Source organism: Monodon monoceros, unplaced genomic scaffold, assembly GCF_005190385.1.
Source record: "Monodon monoceros isolate NGI ecotype Baffin Bay Population unplaced genomic scaffold, NGI_Narwhal_1 Super_Scaffold_15, whole genome shotgun sequence".
In the NCBI taxonomy this organism is placed as follows: Eukaryota; Metazoa; Chordata; class Mammalia; order Artiodactyla; family Monodontidae; genus Monodon; species Monodon monoceros.
The window spans coordinates 6,615,650-6,637,031 of NW_021703771.1; the positions used below are offsets into that span (position 1 = coordinate 6,615,650).

At 41.3% G+C, this 21,382-nt stretch overlaps 1 protein-coding gene across 1 annotated transcript in view; it reads left to right on the top strand.

Moving 5' to 3' along the window:
* The window catches only part of COL19A1 (collagen type XIX alpha 1 chain), a 362,938-nt gene that overhangs the window by 280,216 nt on the left and 61,340 nt on the right, over positions 1–21,382 (top strand). Inside the window, exons 18-23 of the mRNA XM_029223905.1 lie at positions 7,170–7,214; positions 12,783–12,845; positions 17,865–17,900; positions 18,813–18,848; positions 18,945–18,998; positions 19,683–19,736. Coding sequence (XP_029079738.1) covers positions 7,170–7,214; positions 12,783–12,845; positions 17,865–17,900; positions 18,813–18,848; positions 18,945–18,998; positions 19,683–19,736 — 288 coding nt within the window. The remainder of the gene's footprint in view (positions 1–7,169; positions 7,215–12,782; positions 12,846–17,864; positions 17,901–18,812; positions 18,849–18,944; positions 18,999–19,682; positions 19,737–21,382) is intronic.

Below are 21,382 nucleotides of genomic sequence, written 5' to 3' on the forward strand. Positions count from 1 at the left end.
TATTAGCTCTTCTTAATATGTTTGGTAGAATTCCTCTGTGAATCTGTCTGGTCCTGGACTTTTGTTTGCTTGGAGCTTTTTTTTAAAATTACAAATTCAATTTTGCTACTAGTGATTGATCTGTTCAGCTAGTCTATTTCTTCCTTATTCAGCCTTGGAAGATTGTATTTTACTAGAAATTTGTCCGTCTCTTCTAGGCTGTCCAATTTGTTGGCCTATAACTGTAGTATTATCTTAAAATATTTTGAATCTCTGTGGTATCAGTTTTTATTTCTCCTCTTTCATTTCTTATTTTATCTGGGTCCTCTGTCTTTTTTTCTTGATGAGCCTCACTAAAGGCTTATCAACTTTGTTTATCTTTTAAAACAACCAGCTCTTGGTTTCATTGATCTTTTCTTTTTGTCTCTATTTTATTTATTTCCTCTATGATATTTATTATTTCCTCTCTTCTGCTGTTTCTCTTTTTATTTTTCCTTTAGATGAGAAGTTAGGTTTTTTATTTGAAAGTTTTTTGTTTGTTTGTTTCTTGAGGTAGGCCTGTATCACTATGAACTTCCCTCTTAGGACTGCTTTTACTACATCCTATAGATTTTGGAAAGTTGTGTTCTTATTTTATTTATTTTTTTGCCTCAAGGAATTTTCTGATTTCCTCTGTGATTTCAGCATTGATCCATAGATTTTTTTAGTAGCATGTTGTTTAGTCTCCACGTGTGTGTGTTTTTCCCATTTTTCTTCCTGTAATTGATTGATTGTAATGGTCTCATACCATTGTGGTTGGAATAAATGCTTGATATCTTTTCTAACCTGTTAAATTTATTCAGACTTGTTTTGTAGCCTAGCATGTAATCTATCCCAAAGAACATTCCATGTGCACTTGAAAAGAATGTTTCTTTTGCTCTTTTTGGGTGGAATGTCTTATAGATAGCTATTAAGTCCACCTAGTCTAGTGTGTCATTTAAGACTACTGTTTCCTTATTGATTTCCTTTCTGTATGATCTGTCCATTGAAGTAAGTGGGGTGTTAAAGTCCCCTACTATTATTGTACAGCAAGTCCCCTACATACGAACCTTCAAGTTGTGCACTTTCAAAGATGCAAACGTGCCTTCACATGTCCGATCAGGTAAATTAGTTCACTTGTCTGGCATACGTTGTCATGTGCATGCATCCTCTATGAGTGGTTGAGCTTTTGTGTACTTTACTGTTCAGTATTGCATAGGGTACAATAGTACAGTATCTTTATTTCAAGCCCAGCATGTCCGGAAGCAAATGTAAAAGCAGCGGTATATAGCCGATTGTGCTAGTTGGGTACCTAGGCTAACTTTGTTGGACTTACGAACAAACTGGATTTACCAATATGCTCTTGGAACAGAACTCGTTCATATGTAGGGGACTTACTGTACTGTCAATTTCTCCCTTCCTATCTGTTAATATTTGCTTTATATATTTAGGTGCTTCTGTATTGTGTGCATATATGTTAACGAGTATAGTATCCTCTTCTTGCATTGATCCATTCATCATTATATAATGCCCTTCTTTGTCTTTTGTTTTAAAGTCTATTTTGTCTAGTATGAGTACTGCTACCCCCACTTTCTTGTCACTTCTATTTGCATGAAATATCTTTTTCCACCCCCTCACTTTCAGTTTGAAGTGAGTCTCTTGTAAGCATCATATAGATGGGTCTTGTTTTGTTTATCCAATCAGCCACCCTATTTCTTCTTACTGGAACATTTAGTCCATTGACATTTAAAGTGAACTAACAGGTATGTACTTACTGCTGTTTTGTTACTTGTTTTCTGGTTGTTTTTGTAATTCTTCTCTGTTCTTTTGTTATTGTAGTTTCTTCCCTTGTGGTTTGATGATTTTCTTTAGTGGTATGCTTGTGTTCCTTTCTCTCTAGTTTTTTGTGTATCTGTTTTAGGTTTTTGATTTGTTGTTACATATATGTAATGACCTATAACTATTTCTACTTGTTTTAAACTGATAGTCGTTTAAGTTCAGTCACATTCTAAAAGACCTACATTTTTTATTCTCCCCCCACATTTTGTGTTTTTAAGGTCATATTTTCCATCTTCATGTTGATCCCTTCACTGTTTATTGTAGTTGATTTTACAATTCTTTTCTTTTAATCTTTGTACTAGCTTATTTAAGTTGTTGATTCACAGCCATTACTATATATTTACCTTTACTGGTGGGATTTTTCCTTTCCTGTAGATTCTTCCTTCTTACTGTAGCCTTTTCTTTTCCACCTAGAGATGACCCTTTAACATTTCTTTTAGGGTAAGTTTAGTATTGATGAACATTTTTAGTTTTTTCTTGTCTGAGAAGTTCTTTATCTCTCCTTCAATTCTAAATAATAACCTTGCTGGGTAGATTATTCTAGATTATAGGTTTTTCACTTTCAGCACTTTCCCTTTTGGCCTGCAAAGTTTCTGCAGTAAAATCAGTTGATAGCCTTATGGGGGTTGCCTTGTATATGATTCTTTGTTTTTCTCTTGCTACCTTTAGAATTCTCTCTTTAACTTTTGCCATTTTAATTATGATATGTCTTGGTGTGTGTCTATTTGAGTTCATCCTGTTTGGGACCCTCTATGCTTCCTGTATCTGGATATTTTTTCCTTCTTCAGGTTTGGGAATTTTTCAGCCATAATTTCATCAAATACATTTTTTTACTACTTTCTCTCTCTCTTCTTCTGTGTTCTCTATAATATGAATGTTGGTATGCTTAACGTTGTCTCAGAGGTCCCTTAAACTGTTCTCACTTTTTAGAATTTATTTTTCTTTTTGCTGCTTGATTGGATGATTTTCATAGTCTATCTTCCAGATTACTTATATGTTCTTCTGTATCACCTGGTCTGCTGTTCATTCTTTCTAGTGTGTTTCTTTATTACTCATTTATTGTATTTTTCAGTTCTGACTCATTCTTTTTTATATTTTCTAGTTCCTTGTTAAAATTCTCACTGTGTTCATCTATTCTTTTCTCTAATTCAGTTATTATTCTTATTACTAATGCTTTGAACTCTTTATCTGATAAATTACTTATTTCTATTTAATTACTTGTCTTTTCAGGGGTTTTCTTTTGTTTCATTTGAACCAAATTCCTCTGTCTTCTCATTTTGCTAACTTTCTCTGTTAGGTGAACCAGTTACCTATATGGTCTTGAAGGGGTGTCCTTTTGTGGGAGCTTCCTTCTACAGTCTGCATGTGCCCAGTGGCTTTGCGGGGAGAGCTGGATCCGACCTGAGCCTGAGGCACGTCTTCTTCCAGGGTGTGCTGGCCGCTCTTACCTTGGTAGGAAGTGGGGCTGGAGATGGAGGTGCTAGAGCTGGAGCCAGGTGTGATTCAGGGCTTCTCCTCTGCTTAGTGACCCTCACCGCCCCACTGGGGAGTGGGGGCAGTTTCCTGGCTGCTGGAGCAGAAGCCGCGAGGGTCAGGTCTGAGATGGCGCTGTTCCCTCCAAGAGTGTGCTTCCCCCTCTCCCATCACCACCACCCTTGCCCCAGAGGGGAGCAGTGTTGGAACAAGAGGGTCTGGAGTGGTTGCTCAGTGTGGGTCAAGGTGCAGGCTGTGGTGTTCCTGGCACCGTTAGAGTTCTGGGAGGCCCCCACTCTGCTGCCTCCAGGGGTGACAGCAATGGCCACTGTCCCCCCACTCAGATGCTGTTCCAGGTCTAAGGCAGCTCCATTGCCCCACAACCGCGCACCCCCCTTGGCCATGGCAGTCCTTGCTGTAGTGTGGAGCTGCACCACAGAGCCAGTGGGCTGGTCCAGGTGCTCAACTTGGGCTGGGGAACCTGCAGGCATGGCCACAGGTAACCAGCCAGAGTCCTGGGTAGCTTTCATCTGCTCCCTCCGCCTTGTTTTGGGAGTAAGCGAGTGTGCGCACACGCTTCACAAGCAGACTCGAGGTTTCTTACAGCCCCGCTGTCAGGGCCACTGGTCTGCAAACCAGCTAAGGGGACTCATCCTCCTGACGTCAGACCCCAGGGCTGGAGCACCCAAAATGTGGTTCAAACCACTTGCTTCCCAGGGAGGACCTCTGAGGCCGTGTAATCCCCCTTCTCTTCTGTGTCCCCCACTATGGGCGCAAGTCCCAACCTGATCGCTTCTCTTCCCTTCCTACCAGATTTTGTGTGGATCCTTCTTACGGTCTTGATTGTATAAGAGTCTCTGTGTCAGTCTCCAGTTTGTTTTCAGTGAGAGTTGCTCCACATGTGGGTGTGTTACCAGTGTGTTCGTGGGGGGAGGTGAGCTCAGCCTCCTCCTACTCTGCCACCTTGGTCTCCCCAGAATTCCTGAAATGTGCAGGCTGAGTGGCACACACAACAACCTTCTCCGCTGCACCATAGAAACTCTTCAACAAACACACTCAAGAGGGTACAGCTATTATAGCTACTCAAAAGGTTTATGAGAACCATTCAGATAACATGGCAGCAAGGCACAAAATGACCTGGTAAAATTAGAATAACATCTGAGGCAGAACCGTGGGTTCCAGAAACACAAGGACGATGTCTCATTATTTCTGTAGAGCCAAGTAATTATCTGGTACAATTAACTTGGAGAGAGCGGAGAGGAGAATCTCACATGCCAACAAATCAATGCAGCTGAAGTTCCAGTTTGCCTCTGCCTTGAGTACTGTTAGCCCAAGAGTGGAGAACACCTACAGAGGCCACTGTGGGTCCTTGATTAGATGAGTTTCTTGACCTAGCTATGGAGTGAAGCAAACATATGGCACTCTGCTAGGCAGTAAATACCATGTTGTTTCTCTGCATAGGAAAGCCTCCAGAAAAATCAGGATTTTAGAACAATACAGCCTATGGATAGAATAATATGACTTGGTGCTGCAGAGGCATTTCTTCATCCCTGAAGCATCTCTGATGCCCTTTAGGTTGCTGGGGTTCAGAGGAGGAGGGGAATCTAAACCAAGGTGCTACACTGTGAGATGCTCTCAGCAAATGTACTTTGGGTGCTCTTCTGCTCTGCAAGCCAAGAGCATGGGGCCTCCCAATCCAAAGACCACCTCTGGACAACTTGTGTCTTAGACCAAAGCATGTTCCGCCTTCCTCACACGTCACAGCGTAAGCAGAGCTAGGCAGAGACTCTGATGGGTTGTACATAGTCATTGGCTCCAGGCCCAGGTGGTAGTATTTTCAGGAAATTCCTAGAGTTTCTGTGTTTCTGTGCAGATTGCATTCAAACAACCTACCATTTTCTAACTGCTCATTCTTGCAATGAGCAGTCTTGGAGTGCTATACCTCATTTTCAAATATGTCCCTGTAATAATTTATAGCTTGGGATTTTGAGACGACCATTTTTATTTTCAATTTAGACATCTCGGATCAAAGTTAAGTAGGAAAAATGAGAGAATATCACAAGACCAGTAATAACAGCAGTTATAAACTATTTATTTTTAATTGGAGTAGCATGAGTAACATGGAGGCACATTTAAAATATTAAACTGTAGCAACAGTGATCTGAACCAGTGCCTCTGTGTATTTTTGTTGTTTAAACATTTCTGTACTTTGAATTTTCTCTACCAACATATGTATTTTTAATTTAAAAAGACGTTAATGGGAAAAAAACATGTAAGTCAGAATCACTGGCATATTTATTCAACAAATACTTGTTGAGTGCTTCCTATACGTTAGGTAGGACACTAGACATGGGGCGGCCATTCAGTTCCAGGCCATCATGGACCTTACATGCCAATGCAAGAGGTGCAAATATTTTTAAACAAACACAACATTTTCAATGTTAGTATTATGAAGGAGAAACACCATGACCAATGGGAACCTATGAGCGGAACCTGTCTGGAGACCCACAGGAAGAGTTTTATCTCAATAGTTGAGCCCTGAGGGTTGAGAGGTTGCTAACCAGACAAAGAAGTGAGGACAGGGTGGGGAACTACAGGGAGGGACGGGAAGGATCTCGGTCCATTTGAAGAGCTGAGAGGAGACCTTAATACGACTCTGCTAAGGTTTTGAAGGAAGGAGGTCAGAATGTCATTTGAAGATCACTCTCCGACCTTCTATAGAGAACGTATGGTGGGGAGGGGGGAAGAGCGGATTATAGGGCCAATGAGGGAGCCATTGCAATGATCCTGGAGAGATGTGACGGTGGCCTTCCCAGTGAAGGCGAGTAGAATGGAGAGAAGAGATGTGGGGACAGAGGCAACCAGACCGGATGACATTGTCCTCAAGGAACAGAGGAGGCCAGAGTTAACGATGACACCCAGATGGAAGAAGAAAGAGCTCTACAGATGGGAGAGGATGAATTCAGACTTTCTTTCCTTGATTTTTTTTCAATTATACAATGAAATTACCACTCATTTTAACAAGTCAAACCGCAGAGATATATTAGGAAGAAGTTAATTATCATTCTCCCCCTTCTGGACTAACAAATGTTAACAATGTGATATTCTCATCTTTCTCACTTATATCGCCTGTATTTGTTGTATTTTTTAATTCAGTTTTGAACTTGTCAAATATAAATCTCTTCTAGAATTTACGAGTGATAGGTCAAGTAGAAAATTAGATATAGGGGTCAAAACCCAGAAGGGAGACGTGTGCTGGGTTTACAAATTTGTCTTTCTTGGTGTAGATGATGCCTAAACTGCGGGGCAGATAAGAGTATCTGGGACCAAATGTTGAGTCACAACAAGAGAGCTGGACCCAGTCCTGAGGAGGTCCAACCTTGAGCAGTTAGGAGATGGTGTGGGAGGAGAGGTCAGAGAGACAGGAGGAAGCAGGAGAATGTGTGGGATACAAGTCACGACATGCCAAGTGCAGCCAAGAGGGCAGTGAAAGGAATGTCCATTACACTGAGCAGCAAGGATATCACTGCTAGCCTTAGACAGTCCTATCCGTGGAGTGGATGGGCACCGAGTGAGGCTGCCGGGCGTTAATTTGAAGTATTGCTAATTCACCCCTGGAGACGTGTATTTCTCCAGCATCACCTCCTGGGGGGATGTCACAGCAAGGATAGGCAGGGTCTCAATAGTTAGAGCTTTTCAGGAATATTTGACAGAACGTGAGAGAGGCAAACGGGATTAAAATGTTATCTATAAAAAGCTGTTACTGTGCTGTTATCTCACTATTTCTATGCTTAATTAGGGACTGAATGTATTAAAAATAAATGGATTTTTGTCTTTTTATTTGTTTTATGTTTACCTAGGGAAACCTTGGTGAGCATGGAGCTGGTGGCCCAAAAGGAGAGAAGGTAATCAAATTTGCGAAGTAAATTTGAGTAAAAACATCTTACACCAACTCACACCCATTCACACATCAGGGCAGTCCCGCTGCCCCGTGGGCTCCAAGTCAGCCTGCAGTGGGCACGAGCCTCCCTGGCCTCCAAGAGAAGGCCCTGAGTAGCTGACTACGGGAAGGGAACAAACACATCCACATCGAGGGGAAATAGCTGTCACAGGTAAATGAAATTAGGACACAGGTTTCGGTTTTTAATTAGATGTTTCATGGATCCATGTAGACGGCAAAAACCATCTGAAAGGCCCTTTGACACGATGCCTGAGGCTCACTGTCTTTGTGTTTTCTTAAGCGTCCAAACATAAACTATCATGGGAGCATTTTGGGGTGGGGTTTTATCATGTACAGTCTCGGTTTAACCAAATAATTATTTCAAAATAGCTTTACAGTTAAAATACTGACGAATTCGCACTGCCTTCTCATCATCGTTCACGGGTTTAATTATATTAGCTGTGAAGATGACAGATGCCCTTGCCTGGTCAAAAAGATGTTTCACTCCTGTTCGATCCTGCAGTTGGGATGACCTTGGATTCAGTGGGAACGTGCCATTGTCAAGAAAAAAAAATGCAGGAACGATACTCAATGTTTGGTAATAACCTATAAAGGAAAAGAATCGGAAAAAATAGATATATATGTATGTAAAATGGAATCATTTTGCTGTACACCTGAAACTAACACAACGTTGTAAATCAACTATACTTCAATTAAAAAAGGGGGGGAAAATGCACGTTATAGCCACAGACAGAGGCAAGTGGGTTGGAAATACTCTGCAGGAACATGGCCTGGGGGTTCTCTCTTCATTCATTCACCCAGTAAAAATTCTCATGATTGAGGGCAGGGTATTTCGACATGAATCCAAGAAAATATGACTTCTGTGCCTTATAAATCAGTGCAGCCAATCTATTCACAAGATCGTACCTCCGTAACCAGAAAAAACTGCTAAAAGGTAGTCTCAACAGAAAGTAGGGGCTTCTTATAGACTGACCATTGAAAATGAAATTTCCTGCAAATAAGTAAACAAATAAAACCTTGACATTCTTAAAAAGGCATCCCAGAAATTGATTATACAGCAATAAGGTCATTTATGTGTCTTGGATTGTACTGCTAGTACATTAGCATTATTTCCTGTAACCAAATAGCTTGCAGAATTCCTACACCACCATAAGGAGCACATTATATTTTAAGCAATTACTGCTGGACACATGCAGACTAAGGAGAAAAAAAAAGAAAGCCACAAAGCTTGTCACTTAGGACAGCTGAGCAAAGAGAGTTGTGGCACTTTTAAAGTATTTAAATGATGATTCATTTCTTGAAACAAAACAGCTGGCCCTGGTTTTGCTATGTTCATTAGGAAACATATGTTACTTAGGAATTCTTAAGACCTCAATGATGAGAAATTTGATTCTGTCAAACAGGTGTATTTCAAACTCTAAGGACCCTTTTTATGGCTCAAAATCTTTTCTAATTGCTTCAGAATCTTAAGTGGAATTAGAAAAAGCCAGTGGCATGACTGTTGCCTCTTCCTGCCCAAAGAAATAGCCCAGAAGAGTCTACAGAGTACCTGATATAAATGCCCATATGAAATGATTTGTAAGAATTCTAATTAAAAGGAGAAAGACTCTGCCAGTAAATAATGCATATGATAAACTCAAAAACATAAGCACCACATTTGCTAGAAGAGTAGAATCACCTCTACCTAAACACACTCACTTAGTACCTGGGCTGAATCTATACTTTTGTTCTTAAAATTATAATGCTGCTCCTGGGTCACTGTAGTGACAATTTAAAGCTCCTTCAAGCTGCTCTTTCAGATCTTTGCTTGAACCTGTGGTGGACTCTGGTGGTTCAGAACTCCAATTGCACGTTGGAACCCCCTGAGGGCTTTTAGAAAGTACCAGTACTCAGGTTCCATCTCCAGAGACTCTGATGTGGGGCAGAGCCCATGTATATGGTTGATCTGGGGTGGCAGCAGAGTGGGGGGTGGTCCATATTGCTATTATTTAAGAGGGCTTGAGGTGATTCTACCTGGCAGCCAGAGTGGAGAACCATTGAGTGCTAAAAAGATCCTGCTTTGGCATCAAAAGTTGATTGTGCCATTAGCAACTCTGTCTCCTTGGGAAAGACACTTTATTTCTCTGAGCGTCAGTTTCCTCATTTGTGAAATGGACGTCTACACAGAGAATTGATGGCAGGATTGAAATCAAATGAGATGAGATGAACTTGCCCGAACCACAATACCTGGCACATATGAAGCCCTCACTAATGCTTCACTCCTTCCTATCCATCCACTCCAAACTTTCTTCATTCTCATAAGGTATCATTTATCTCTGTTTGATATTAATAGTTAGTTGTTACCATCCTTAACACCCGGTCTTGATCATCTTTGCTTCTCTCACCATAATGTTGAGGCTCAATTCATCTTGTAGAATAAAAGATTGAACCAGAAGTACAATTTCAACCCATAAGCGACTTATTGCTGAATCACACATCACTTCTCGATGCACCGGCTGGCAGAGTAGAATCACAAAACCAGCCTACCATTCGGAACCCAGCCTTCCAGTGAAGCACCAGAACAGATGCAAACAGCAGTAGGATGAACACACAAATCACTCCTAGGTTAGCAGCCAAGTCCTGTATCAAGAGCACTGGGATACAGGAAGAAACACCAAGGAACACTACCGGCTTTTAATGGTAAATGGCGATGGAGACCATGATATCCAAGTAACCAGTCTGACGACCTGAGACTGATGGGATCTGGTGAGGGGATGATGCTGTGTTTGCAGATAAGTTGGGGAGAACTGCTCCTTTATAGAGACGGTAGAATAGGTGACAGAATATCTAAGGACTCCTGAGGAATTAGCGGTGTCTTTTAGGGCAGTTGTCAGAGGGAAAAGATGGAGGCTCAACACCACCAGACCTTTCAAATAGCGTCCAAGGTGTCAAATTAAATGACAGCCTTTCCTGAAGCTAAGTAAACTCATCACTTGTCTTTCAGCTCATAGCCACAGTGATAACTCACTGAACACCCATTCTAACTATGAAAAACAGCATACGTGTCTGTGCTTCAGGTGTGAAATGCTTTTGTTTGTAGAGTTTTATATAAGGGAACAGAGCCCTTAGATTTCCTCCAAGCCCAGACACCCCTTCGTACCAATCAGAGATGGACCAAGGCCTCTGTTGGGTCCTTGCTCTGCATTTCAATGGAGACCTGTATACATTGCTTCAAATACTTAGCAGCTGTGAACATAGTTACTCTTCCTCCAAGTATATTCCCCTCCCCTTACCTTTGGTATTGAGCAGATGTGACTTTTATAGTAATTTCTAGACCCTTTCCTTGATTTCTACATTTACTTTATGCAACTTACTAGGCATAAGTTTTTCTATCACACCAATGCACTGGGGCTTTTAGCACCCATCAAATGGGTAATAGGAAGGTCACTCTGTACAGCCTAACACTTGTATGAGGCCAATTGTTTATTTATTCTTTCAAACCAACAGCAATCAGCCCCTTAAATGTCTCCACCAATTTCTTCCTCTTTGTACTATGGTTAGAATTCAATATCTGTAGAAAAAAATGGCTTCTCCTACAGTATGGTAAGCGCAAAACTGATGGTACATTATATGTTTGGGTGGTACGCTATAAAGGAAAATACTTGTATTAATAAAATCAAGATTACATTTCCAAAATATATTCCACAAATCTAGACACCACCTTAATAAAAACATGGCTTTGTCTGTCCATTATATATGACAGCCTCCCTCTTCCTCTAGTCTAAAATCACAAGATACTGATTACGATAGAAATGTAGAAATAAAACAATGTTTTAAGGCTGTAATAAACTAGTAATTGAAATACTTTGGGTAGATTGTTGTTTGAGGATTCAAAATAAACACACCAGGGTTTCCCTGGTGGCGCAGTGATTGAGAGTCCGCCTGCCGAGGCAGGGGACACGGGTTCGTGCCCCAGTCCAGGAAGATCCCACATGCCACGGAGCGGCTGGGCCCCATGAGCCATGGCCGCTGAGCCTACGTGTCCGGAGCCTGTGCTCCGCAACGGGAGAGGCCGCAACAGTGAGAGGCCCGCGTACCGCAAAAAAAATTAGAAATAAAAAAATAAACACATAAACATATCCACACAAGGGGCAGGTATAAAGATGTTCATTGCAGCCTTGTTTATAATAGAGAAAAGCTAGAGGCAACCAAATACCCATCAGTAGGGCTTTGACGAACCCCGATACATTAACACAATAGAACGCTATCTGAGGGTTCAATGAATGAGCTAGATCTAAATATATCTATTAATAGAGGATGGATATTAAAAACCACATTGAGTAGGGAAAAAAGTCACAAAATATTATATACAAGATCAAACAATGGCTTCTATAGAATTTGTTTTAAATATCCAAAATAACATATTATTTATGGTTCCACATATGCAGTAAAAGTGCAAAAATATAGACTGAAAACATAAGTACTAAATTCATGACAGTGGCTCTCTCTGGGACAGGAAGAGAGAGAGAATTTGAAACTTCTTCGGTTATAAATTTTTTTCTTTCTTCCATCTTGGGTGTGTGGTCCATGGAGGTTTGACATATTCAACTTTATGTGTTTTGTATTTTTTTCAAAATAAAAAAAAAGACAAGATGGGCAAAAAAGGCACATACTTGGAAGTGCAATGGTGAACATTGTTTTGCAAAAATGCTCCTGAGATTGGAAAATAACTAACATTACGTAACTTCTAGTGGCTGCATTTAATTTAACAACTGTCTGGTTTTCGGGAATGTTGGTTAACACTTAAATGGAAGCACAATGCTGGGACATCCCTGAAGTCTAATTAATGATATGTTTCCTTGCCACAAGTATTATTTCTAAAATTTTATTTTCTCAAAATTCCCTTTATATGTCACATACAAATCCCTTCTCAAGATTTTTGACCAGAACCTCTTAGGCATTTCTAAGTTGCTACTGTCCCCACATCAACAAGAATGCCTTCTCTGTCCACAGCCGAACACTTAAGTGGTGATATAAGTGCTGGAAACAGTGGAGAGATGTGTTTTTCTTCCTGTGACTCCTCACGCCTCCACCTCCCCCAACCTGAAAAAAGAAAGAAGTGTCTGAAATAAAATGGGTCTGGATTATTGTGTCAGTTAAATTATCTCACGTCTTTAAAACCACAAAAATTCTTTTTTTTTTTTTTTTGCAAAAACAACATACAGCAGAGCGGAATTATAATTTTTTCCCTCTAAATGTTCTTTCCTTGAAAAATAATTGACTTTTGTTTCACATTCATTTTAAAGATCCTAATGAATATTATGGATTTCTAAAAGACCCAAAGTCATCGTGGCACACTGACAAACATTATTATGCAAATAGCCTAACTGGATTCAGAACTTCACATTGCCTCTTGGGGGATAAGAGATAACTTCCCTGGTTAGAAAGGGCACAGGCAATGCTCTGACCCTGACAGTCACAACAGGACTCACCTGGCCTCCTGCAAAAACTTTCTTCTGCTTTTTCTTGAAAGGGTGAAATTGGACCACCAGGATTTCCAGGCTCTATTGGCCCTAAAGGTGAAAAAGGAGAATCTGTAAGTATTTTAGCTTTGAGAGCAGAGGAAGAATATCCAAAAGATAGAATTAAAAATATATTTCTTAATCAGCCCAATTCCATGCACCTTGGTTGCCCCTGCCATAGGGAACAATAGATCAGATATTTGAGCATGTACTCTAGTCAAGGTACTAAGTTTTTTACATGTATTACCTCACTTAGTTCATTTTTTAAAAAATCACCCCCATCCTTCAGATGAGGAAACTGAGGCACAGAGAGGTTAAGTAACTTCTGTAAGTTCACACAGCTAGGAAGTATTGAAACCATGAATTACTCCTAGGAAGGCAGATTCCAGAACCCAGGGTTTAAAAATCACTAAGCTGGGCTTCCCTGGTGGCGCAGTGGTTGAGAGTCCGCCTGCCGATGCAGTGCCCCGGTCCGGGAAGATCCCACATGCCGCGGAGCGGCTGGGCGCATGAGCCATGGCCGCTGAGCCTGCGCGTCCGGAGCCTGTGCTCCCCAACGGGAAAGACCACAACAGTGAGAGGCCCGCGTGTGGCAAAAAAAAAAAAAAAAATCACTAAGCTGCCATGCTATAACTAAGCATAATAGCTCAAATGAATAATAAAAGCATCTTTGGGCTTCCCTCGTGGCACAGTGGTTAAGAATCCACCTGTTGGGGCTTCCCTGGTGGTGCAGTGGTTGGGAGTCCGCCTGCCGATGCAGGGGACACGGGTTCGTGCCCCGGTCCGGGAGGATCCCACGTGCCGCGGGGAGGCCGGGCCCGTGAGCCATGGCCGCTGAGCCTGCGCGTCCGGAGCCTGTGCTCCGCAGCGGGAGAGGCCACAACAGTGAGAGGTCCGCATAACGCAAAAAAAAAAAAGAATCCACCTGCCAATGCAAGGGACATGGGTTCGAGCCCTGGTCCAGGAAGATCCCACATGCTGTGGAGCAACTAAGCCCATGTGCCACAACTACTGAGCCTGCGCTCTAGAGCCCGTGAGCCACAACTACTGAAGCCCACGTGCCACAACTACTGAGCCTGCGTGCCTAGAGCCCGTGCCCCTCAATAAGAGAGGCCACTGCAATGAGAAGCCCCCACACCACAACGAAGAGTAGCCCCTGCTCGCCACAACTAGAGAAAGCCCGTGTGCAGCAACGAAGACCCAATGGCAGCCAAAAATAATTTAATTAATTTTTTAAAAAATGAAGCATCTTTGGCAATGGCAGTCATTTTTCAGGCAGCTTTAGAATCAGTGCTGTCACTCATGTACTCCGAAGTTCTCCTACTTCAGGAATCATGCTTGCCCTTAGTATTCCATCCAGGCCAGTAACAGCCCTTCCTGGGACTCTCTGGGAAATCTCATGTGTCCCACAAATCCAGTCTGGTGTCTGCTGCCCCGTCCATCTGCCCGCTCACTCCTGATACTCCACACTTGTGGGCACGTCTCCCACCTCTTACCTACCTCTCTGGGTCCCCACTGACGCCCCTCCATGCTGGAACACTGACACTCACCTTCTCCTAATTTCCACGTGACCCATAACAGACCAGTCCCTAAGATTTACTACAGTTCTACTGGGATAGCTGGGACTTGTAGAGCAGAATAGAGAAATCTGAATGGGTTAGAGCAGTGCTTCTCATACTAAGTGTGAACTTAAATAACCTGAAGATCATTTTGAAATGCCAATGCTAGTTCAGCGGGTCTGGCTTGGGCTTTTTACCAAACCCACGTTCAGCTGCTGATGGCTCATAAGCCAATAATTCGAGAGGCAAATGTCAGTAGAAAGGAAAGATGCTTTAATCAGAAAAGCCAGCCATCTGAGAAGATGGTGGACTTGTGTCAAGAGACCAACTCCAAAGATTCTGCTCAGCAATGACAGTTTTTAGAGGGAAAAATGGGGGAAGAATCTCAGTGAATCATTGAGGCAGGAGGTTGGGTTCTGCATCTTTCTCCATTGCATGCAGACTGGCTGACTCTTTCTTCAGATGTTATCTTGCCCGCGTGATCTGCCAGCAGGAGAGTTAGTCATACTTTAACTGCTTAATTCTTCATTCTTACTTCTTTTCATCTAGGAAAAGAATCAACAGGTTAGACAAGGCATGGGGTGCATTCAGGACAGCACAAGTCAGGAGTTAGTTTCAATTGCTTAGTGATCTCATTTTTATATTTAGGTTCTTTTAAGTTTAGAAGGGAACAGAAATGGGCAAAGAGGAAAGGGACAAAAGAGCTGCTTTCAGCCTGAGTGGCTGTATTTCTCAAAGTCCCAGGCCATGCTCCTGCTGTGGGTCCCTAGACCGTGCTTTGCGTAGCAAGCGCTGAAGGATGTCACAGTTCCTAAGGGTTTTCCCTGTGGTTCTCCGTCCTGCCACCAAGACCCAACCCCCTGAGACTACCTTTCGCCCCATCTACCTTACCCAGGAGAAACCAGCTTCTTTTCCTCTCAGTTCTTCTCCTTGTCAGTTCCATCTGAATCCCTGAATTATCCCACACCCCTTACACATCTTTGCCTGCCTCTCTCCTCACCCCCCCACAGGAAAAAACACAAATTTCACATTATTAGCAGAGCAGTTTAGCTCTTTGTGATCTCAACCTCTTTAATACAGAACAGGATGTGGACTTAACTTTGCATAATAACCAGAAGGCCCGAACAGAACAATGGTCTTCATCCAGATCTGAATTAGGAGCCTGAATGGTACCTTAAAAGGGCACTTTGTTCCCCGTTATAGGAAATTTAGAACATGACCAGGTTAGACATCAGAGCTGAAATATCGTCTGGTTGAACCCCAGGATTTTATAGATAAGGAAAAAGAGGCTCTAAAATGTAAACGACTTGTCCCAGATGGTAGCCATTGGAACTAGGACAAAATATCAGGTCTCTAGATCACCAGGCTTCTGATTTTGGTTCTTTTTTCTTTTACAAGCAGTTACTTTAGTCAGTGTGGCTTGACAGAGGTTCTAGATAAGCAATGTGCTATAATCAGAAACAAGCAGTCACAAAAGCAATGTTGCCTATTGCTCACATCTAATTAACTTCGTCTCCTATCTTAAAACTCAAATTGATTTTTAGAATTAAGACTGAAAAGCAAAAATATAAAGCCCTAATCTAATATATAGAAATTATCCAATAATAAGAGATGTAATGATGTTGGATAGATATGGGTCATATTAGTCAGAGTAGGTAGGTTATGCCTAGTAACAAATTAGCCCTGAAATATCTATGGTTTTAACCCAAGAAAGGTTTTCTCTTGCTCGTGCTGCCTGCCCAGCGTGGTCGGGAGGAGTGGGTGTCCTGCTGCACACGACCCTCAGTGACCAGTCACCAGGCTGATTAGCACCCGGGAGCTACACCGTCTGCTAGGTGCAACCTTCTCAGCCACCACTGCCAGGGAAGCGGGACTGGAGGATGACGAATGGGCTCCTTCAAGCAGCACGCATCACTTCTGCACACATTTCATGGTCAGAACTAGCTGCCTGGCCTCACATAACTGCAGGGAACTTGGAAACGTCAGGGAGAAGACAGGGGCCCACAGTCCGCAGGTCACGGGACACGAGGCTTGTTCAGTAACCACACCCCTCCTGATCGTGACCTGAAGGTCAAGCCCCTAAGAGGACCTTTGAGAGCAGCAGTACCTACCACAGTGGTTCTCACACTTACCCTTGACTTTCAGATGCAAAAGAAAATTACTAAAATTACTAAGTTACTAAAAATGTGTGGTATCCATCTTATTGTCAATTCACTCCATTCAAATAATCAGTCGATTACATTTCAAATCAAATCAAACAGACTGAGCAAGCAAAGCCTGGGATTGAAGTCAGGCTGCCTGGGTTTAAATCATCAGTGACCTCTTACTGATTCTGTGACCTTGAGGAAATGGCTTAATTTCTCTGGGCCTCAGATTCCCCCTCTGTAAAGGAGTGTACTCGTCGTACCTAGCCTGTTGACACAAGAGGGTAACTGTGTTAGTGTATAGAAAGTGATTAAAACAGGTGTAAGTGCTTTATTCAATACATGTCAGCTACTACTGTTATATCTGTAAAACTTTAAATTCCCTAATTTAATAAACTTTTGTTCGACACCAATAGTGTACCCCAGAGATGCTATGATAGTCAAGATGAATTATATCTCCACCTTCACAGAGTTTATTGACAAGATAAACAAGGGAACATACAGTGGGTGAATGCTGTTTTAGGGGAAGTAACTCAGTTACTCAGAAACTTTCTGAGTCTCTTTCCTCATTCCTGAAATGGGACAATATCTCCCTCACAGCCCTGTAGTGCAGGTTAAATGACATCATGATACATACCTTCAAGAACAGAAGTTAATAAGGGGAAGCCTCCCCGTGTGTGTGTGTGTGTGTGTGTGTGTGTGTGTGTGTGTGTGTTAAGGGTGGGTTGTGGTGTTAGTAACACAGTGACAACAGGGACAGTGTTACTTAATAAGGGGCATTCCTTCAAAGCTTCTGTCTCTCCCCGGAACCTTCATACCTAGACCCAACAAGAACTAGTATCAGTTCCACAGACTTGTACTGTTATTCACCCAGTAATTAACTGCTTCAAGCCATTTTCATTAAAAGAAAAATGAAAATTAGTAAAGTATTTTTAAAATGATTTTGCATTTTTAAACACTAAGTTAAACTGTATTTTTAAGCACCAACTTAAGTAACTGGAAAAATTCAAATGAATATCCTTCCACTGATCACTCTGGCATCTTCACATTCATTCTGCCTCTGATTGGATGTGTGTGACCATCTTCTATCTGAACCATGCAAGAGGAAGCTTTGGCCTTGGACTGCATTGTAATTTGTCAACCACTCAGGAGTCTCAAAATAACATTGAAATGATTAACTTACTGTTCATTTGGAAATATGAAACGGTTTTTAAATTCATTTTCATATGGTCCTTCTAAGCTGCATAGGCAGACAATGTGACATTCTGGATCACTGCATGTTTGCAATGGAGTCTGAGTTTGGCCTGCAGGATTTACGCCCATCCAGGTTTGGAGAGATTATTCCTAAAAGTGTTTATAAAATGATTCTGTTTTCCACCCATTTTCCTAGGGTGAACCCTTTACAAAAGGTGAAAAGGGAGATAGAGTAAGTAGATGTTTTATCACTGTCTTGGGTTTTCTACTTCATTTTCTTTCTCTCTGATTTCTAGTATGTTTACTTTGGAGTCTAATACATTTGATAAGGTCAGCTCCCTGAGCATTTTACTTTTTCCTCTGTGAATTTTGACTCTTTTATTTTGATAAATGAGAAATTTTAAACCTTGTTAAGTGTTATCGTGTGATGACACTTCCACATTGGCTTTGGGTAGTGTATGTTTTCTTTAACCCATTACTATTTGTGACTGGACATGAACGTGATGAAGGGTATACACTAAGGATATTTAAAATACAAAATTAATATGTAAGATACAGATTTTTTTCAAAAATGTTGTTAATGATACAAATTGGATTTCTCAAACAAGAAAGGATCAATAGTAAGTCATAGAAAATAAGAAAAGCAAACTCATTATAGCCAATATTGTCCTCTTTTGTGTAACCTTAATTTTTGTGTGTTTTTTTGTTCCATTAAATACATACACCTGAAAGTAGAATCTCCATGACATATCAACTTAAACTTTACTCTTTCTTCTTCGCCCTCATCTGCAGTTTTAGTTCTCTTGAGATACAAGATGAACTGGCAGCAAATTATAACAATGTCAGCTAAGTAGGGAACTCAGTGACCGCTGATGGACCATGATGGTTAAAGTGTCAAAAGTGACATTGGGGAAAAAAACTGTTACAGAGAAGAAAGAAAAATAGGAAATTATTGTTTATGTATTAGCAATAATTATTTTAAATCATATTTTAGAATGAACCCTCCTTGACTTCACCATGTCTTCCATAATTTTCCCCTTTATTTTATGTCAGCTAGTGGGGAAGTAGATGAATTGCAGCATTAGAGATGCTCTTCTCCATCCATATTTAAACATTACAGGTATGGTCCTTCTTTCATTTACAGGGAGAACCTGGAATAACAGGATCACAGGGAGTAAAGGTAATCCCCTGACACCCTTCTCTTGCATCTCCGATGTAATGAGATTGTGAAACATTAAAGTAACCATTTCACTTTCCTTCCCACCCATGTGTTTAGGGCGAGCCTGGAGATCCTAGCCCCCCTGGTGTAATAGGAAGCTCAGGACTAAAGGTATATAAGAAATAACTGAGATGAATGAGGATATTATTTTGAAGTTATAGCCATTTCTATGTAAAACAAGGAACTCTGATGGACCACTCATTTTCATCACAAATGTTCTCAGAGACTTTATCATGTTTCCATGGTGATCTCCCCGATCCCCACATTGGCCACATTTATTACATACATGGTGACTGTGCCTTATGGATCACAGTGGGATTTTTAAGCTCTTTTCAGACCATATTCACAATAGCATCCTAAAAGCTTTAAGAGTAAACAGTGTGAGCCACATCTATGACCCTGAGCTGTATTCTCAAAGAGAACAGGATTCAGTATTCAATTTCCTAAACCAAAATTATGCAGCCCAGAAGTGTTTGAGTTGCCCATGCAGGACTCTACAGGAGCGTCCCAAAGAAGACCAGCTGTTGGGAGGTACTGGAGAGATTCGTGTGATATGCCCCCACCAGTGGGTAAGGCAAGTTATCCAGGCCTCACCTACTGGTGAGAACAGACTCATTTAAATGACAACATCTTGAAACTATCTTTGTAGGCCCAAAGCACATTTCAGTGTTATATAGAGGAGCCTGGATGGTGGAAGGTCGATCTTTCTATAGATAAAGGTTGCACCATGTTTTACATATATTCAGGTACAATCTAATTTTTATCAAATTAAAGTACATATCACCTTCTATTTAGGGTCAGCAAGGACCTGCAGGCCCTATGGGACCCAGAGGACCACCAGGAGATACTGTATGTATAGTAGATGCATGTGTCTTTGATATTTGGAAATTAAATTGAGACTAAAGCATGTTTTTTTGTTTGTTTGTTTTGCGATACGCGGTCCTCTCACTGCTGTGGCCTCTCCCGTTGCGGAGCACAGGCTCCGGACACGCAGGCTCAGCGGCCATGGCTCACGGGCCCAGCCGCTCCGCGGCATGTGGGATCTTCCCAGACCGGGGCACGAACCTGTGTCCCCTGCATTGGCAGGCAGACTCTCAACCACTGCGCCACCAGGGAAGCCCCCTAAAGCATGTTTTAAAGAACATCAACATCTGTTCATGTGACTGAGTTATACCACATTTTCCAAAGGCATGGGTCATCTCTACCAATAAAACAGCACACCTAATGTCAGGGGCTATTGAGAACATTAGTATCTTCATATAGTCATACGAGGTCCTTTTGAATATTAGCCTAACAAACCAGTCTTTGAAACCCAAGTTAGCATTTCCATTATACATCATTATAAATGGCTTTTGGTTCAATTCTCCATCCAACTAAGATACTTCCAAAGCTTCTGTTTTTGTCTTCTTGCAACATTCTCCAAAAAGGGCAAGTCTTTTGGCTGAAAATACTTATATAATGCAATTGGAGAAAGGTCCTCCGGTTGCATTAAACCTAGCTTTACTCGGCTCACAATTCTCTGTCTCTCTCTCTCTCTCTCTCTCTCTCTCTCACACACACACACACACATACACACCCTCACACTGTTTAAATGTACTTTTTTAATTGAAGTAGTTGATTTACAATATTATATTAGTTTCAGGTGTACATTATGGTAATTCAATATTTTTATAGATTATATACCATTTAAAGTTATTACAAAATAATGGCTATTTTTTCTGTGTTGTACAATGTATCCTACTTGCTTATTTATTCTATACACAGTAGTTTGCACTTCTTAATTCCCTTTCCCCTATCTCCTCCCCCCTTCCCTTTCCCCCACTGGTAACCACTAGTTTGTTCTCTGTATCTGTGTGTCTGTTATATATTGTTATGTTCAATCATTTGTTTTATTTTTTAGATTCCACATATACGTGATAACATACAATATTTGTCTTTCCCCATCTGACATATTTCATAAAGCACAGTACCCTCTAGGTCCAGCCACACTGTTGCAAATGGCAGAATTTCATTCTTTCTTATGGCTGAGTAGCATTCCATTGTGTATGTATATGACATCTTCTTTATCCATTCATCTATTGATGGACACTTAGGTTGTTTCCATATCTTGGCAACTATAAATAATACTGCTAAGAACATTGGGGTGCATATATCTTTTTGAATTACTGTTTTCATTTCCTTTGAATATATAACCAGGCATGGGATTGCTGGATCACTAGGTAACTCTATTTTTAGTTTTTTGAGGAACCTCCATAATGATTTCCCTAGTGGCTGCACCGATTTACATTCCCACCAATAGTGCGCTAGGGTTCCTTTTTTTGCCACATCCTTTCCAACACTTGTTATTTGTAGAATTTTTGATGGTAGCCATTCCAACAGGTGTGAGATGATACCTCATTGTGGTTTTGATTTGCATTTCCCTGATGATTAATGATGTTGAGCATCTTTTCATGTGCTTTTTGGCCATCTGTATGTCTTCTTTGGAAAAATGTCTA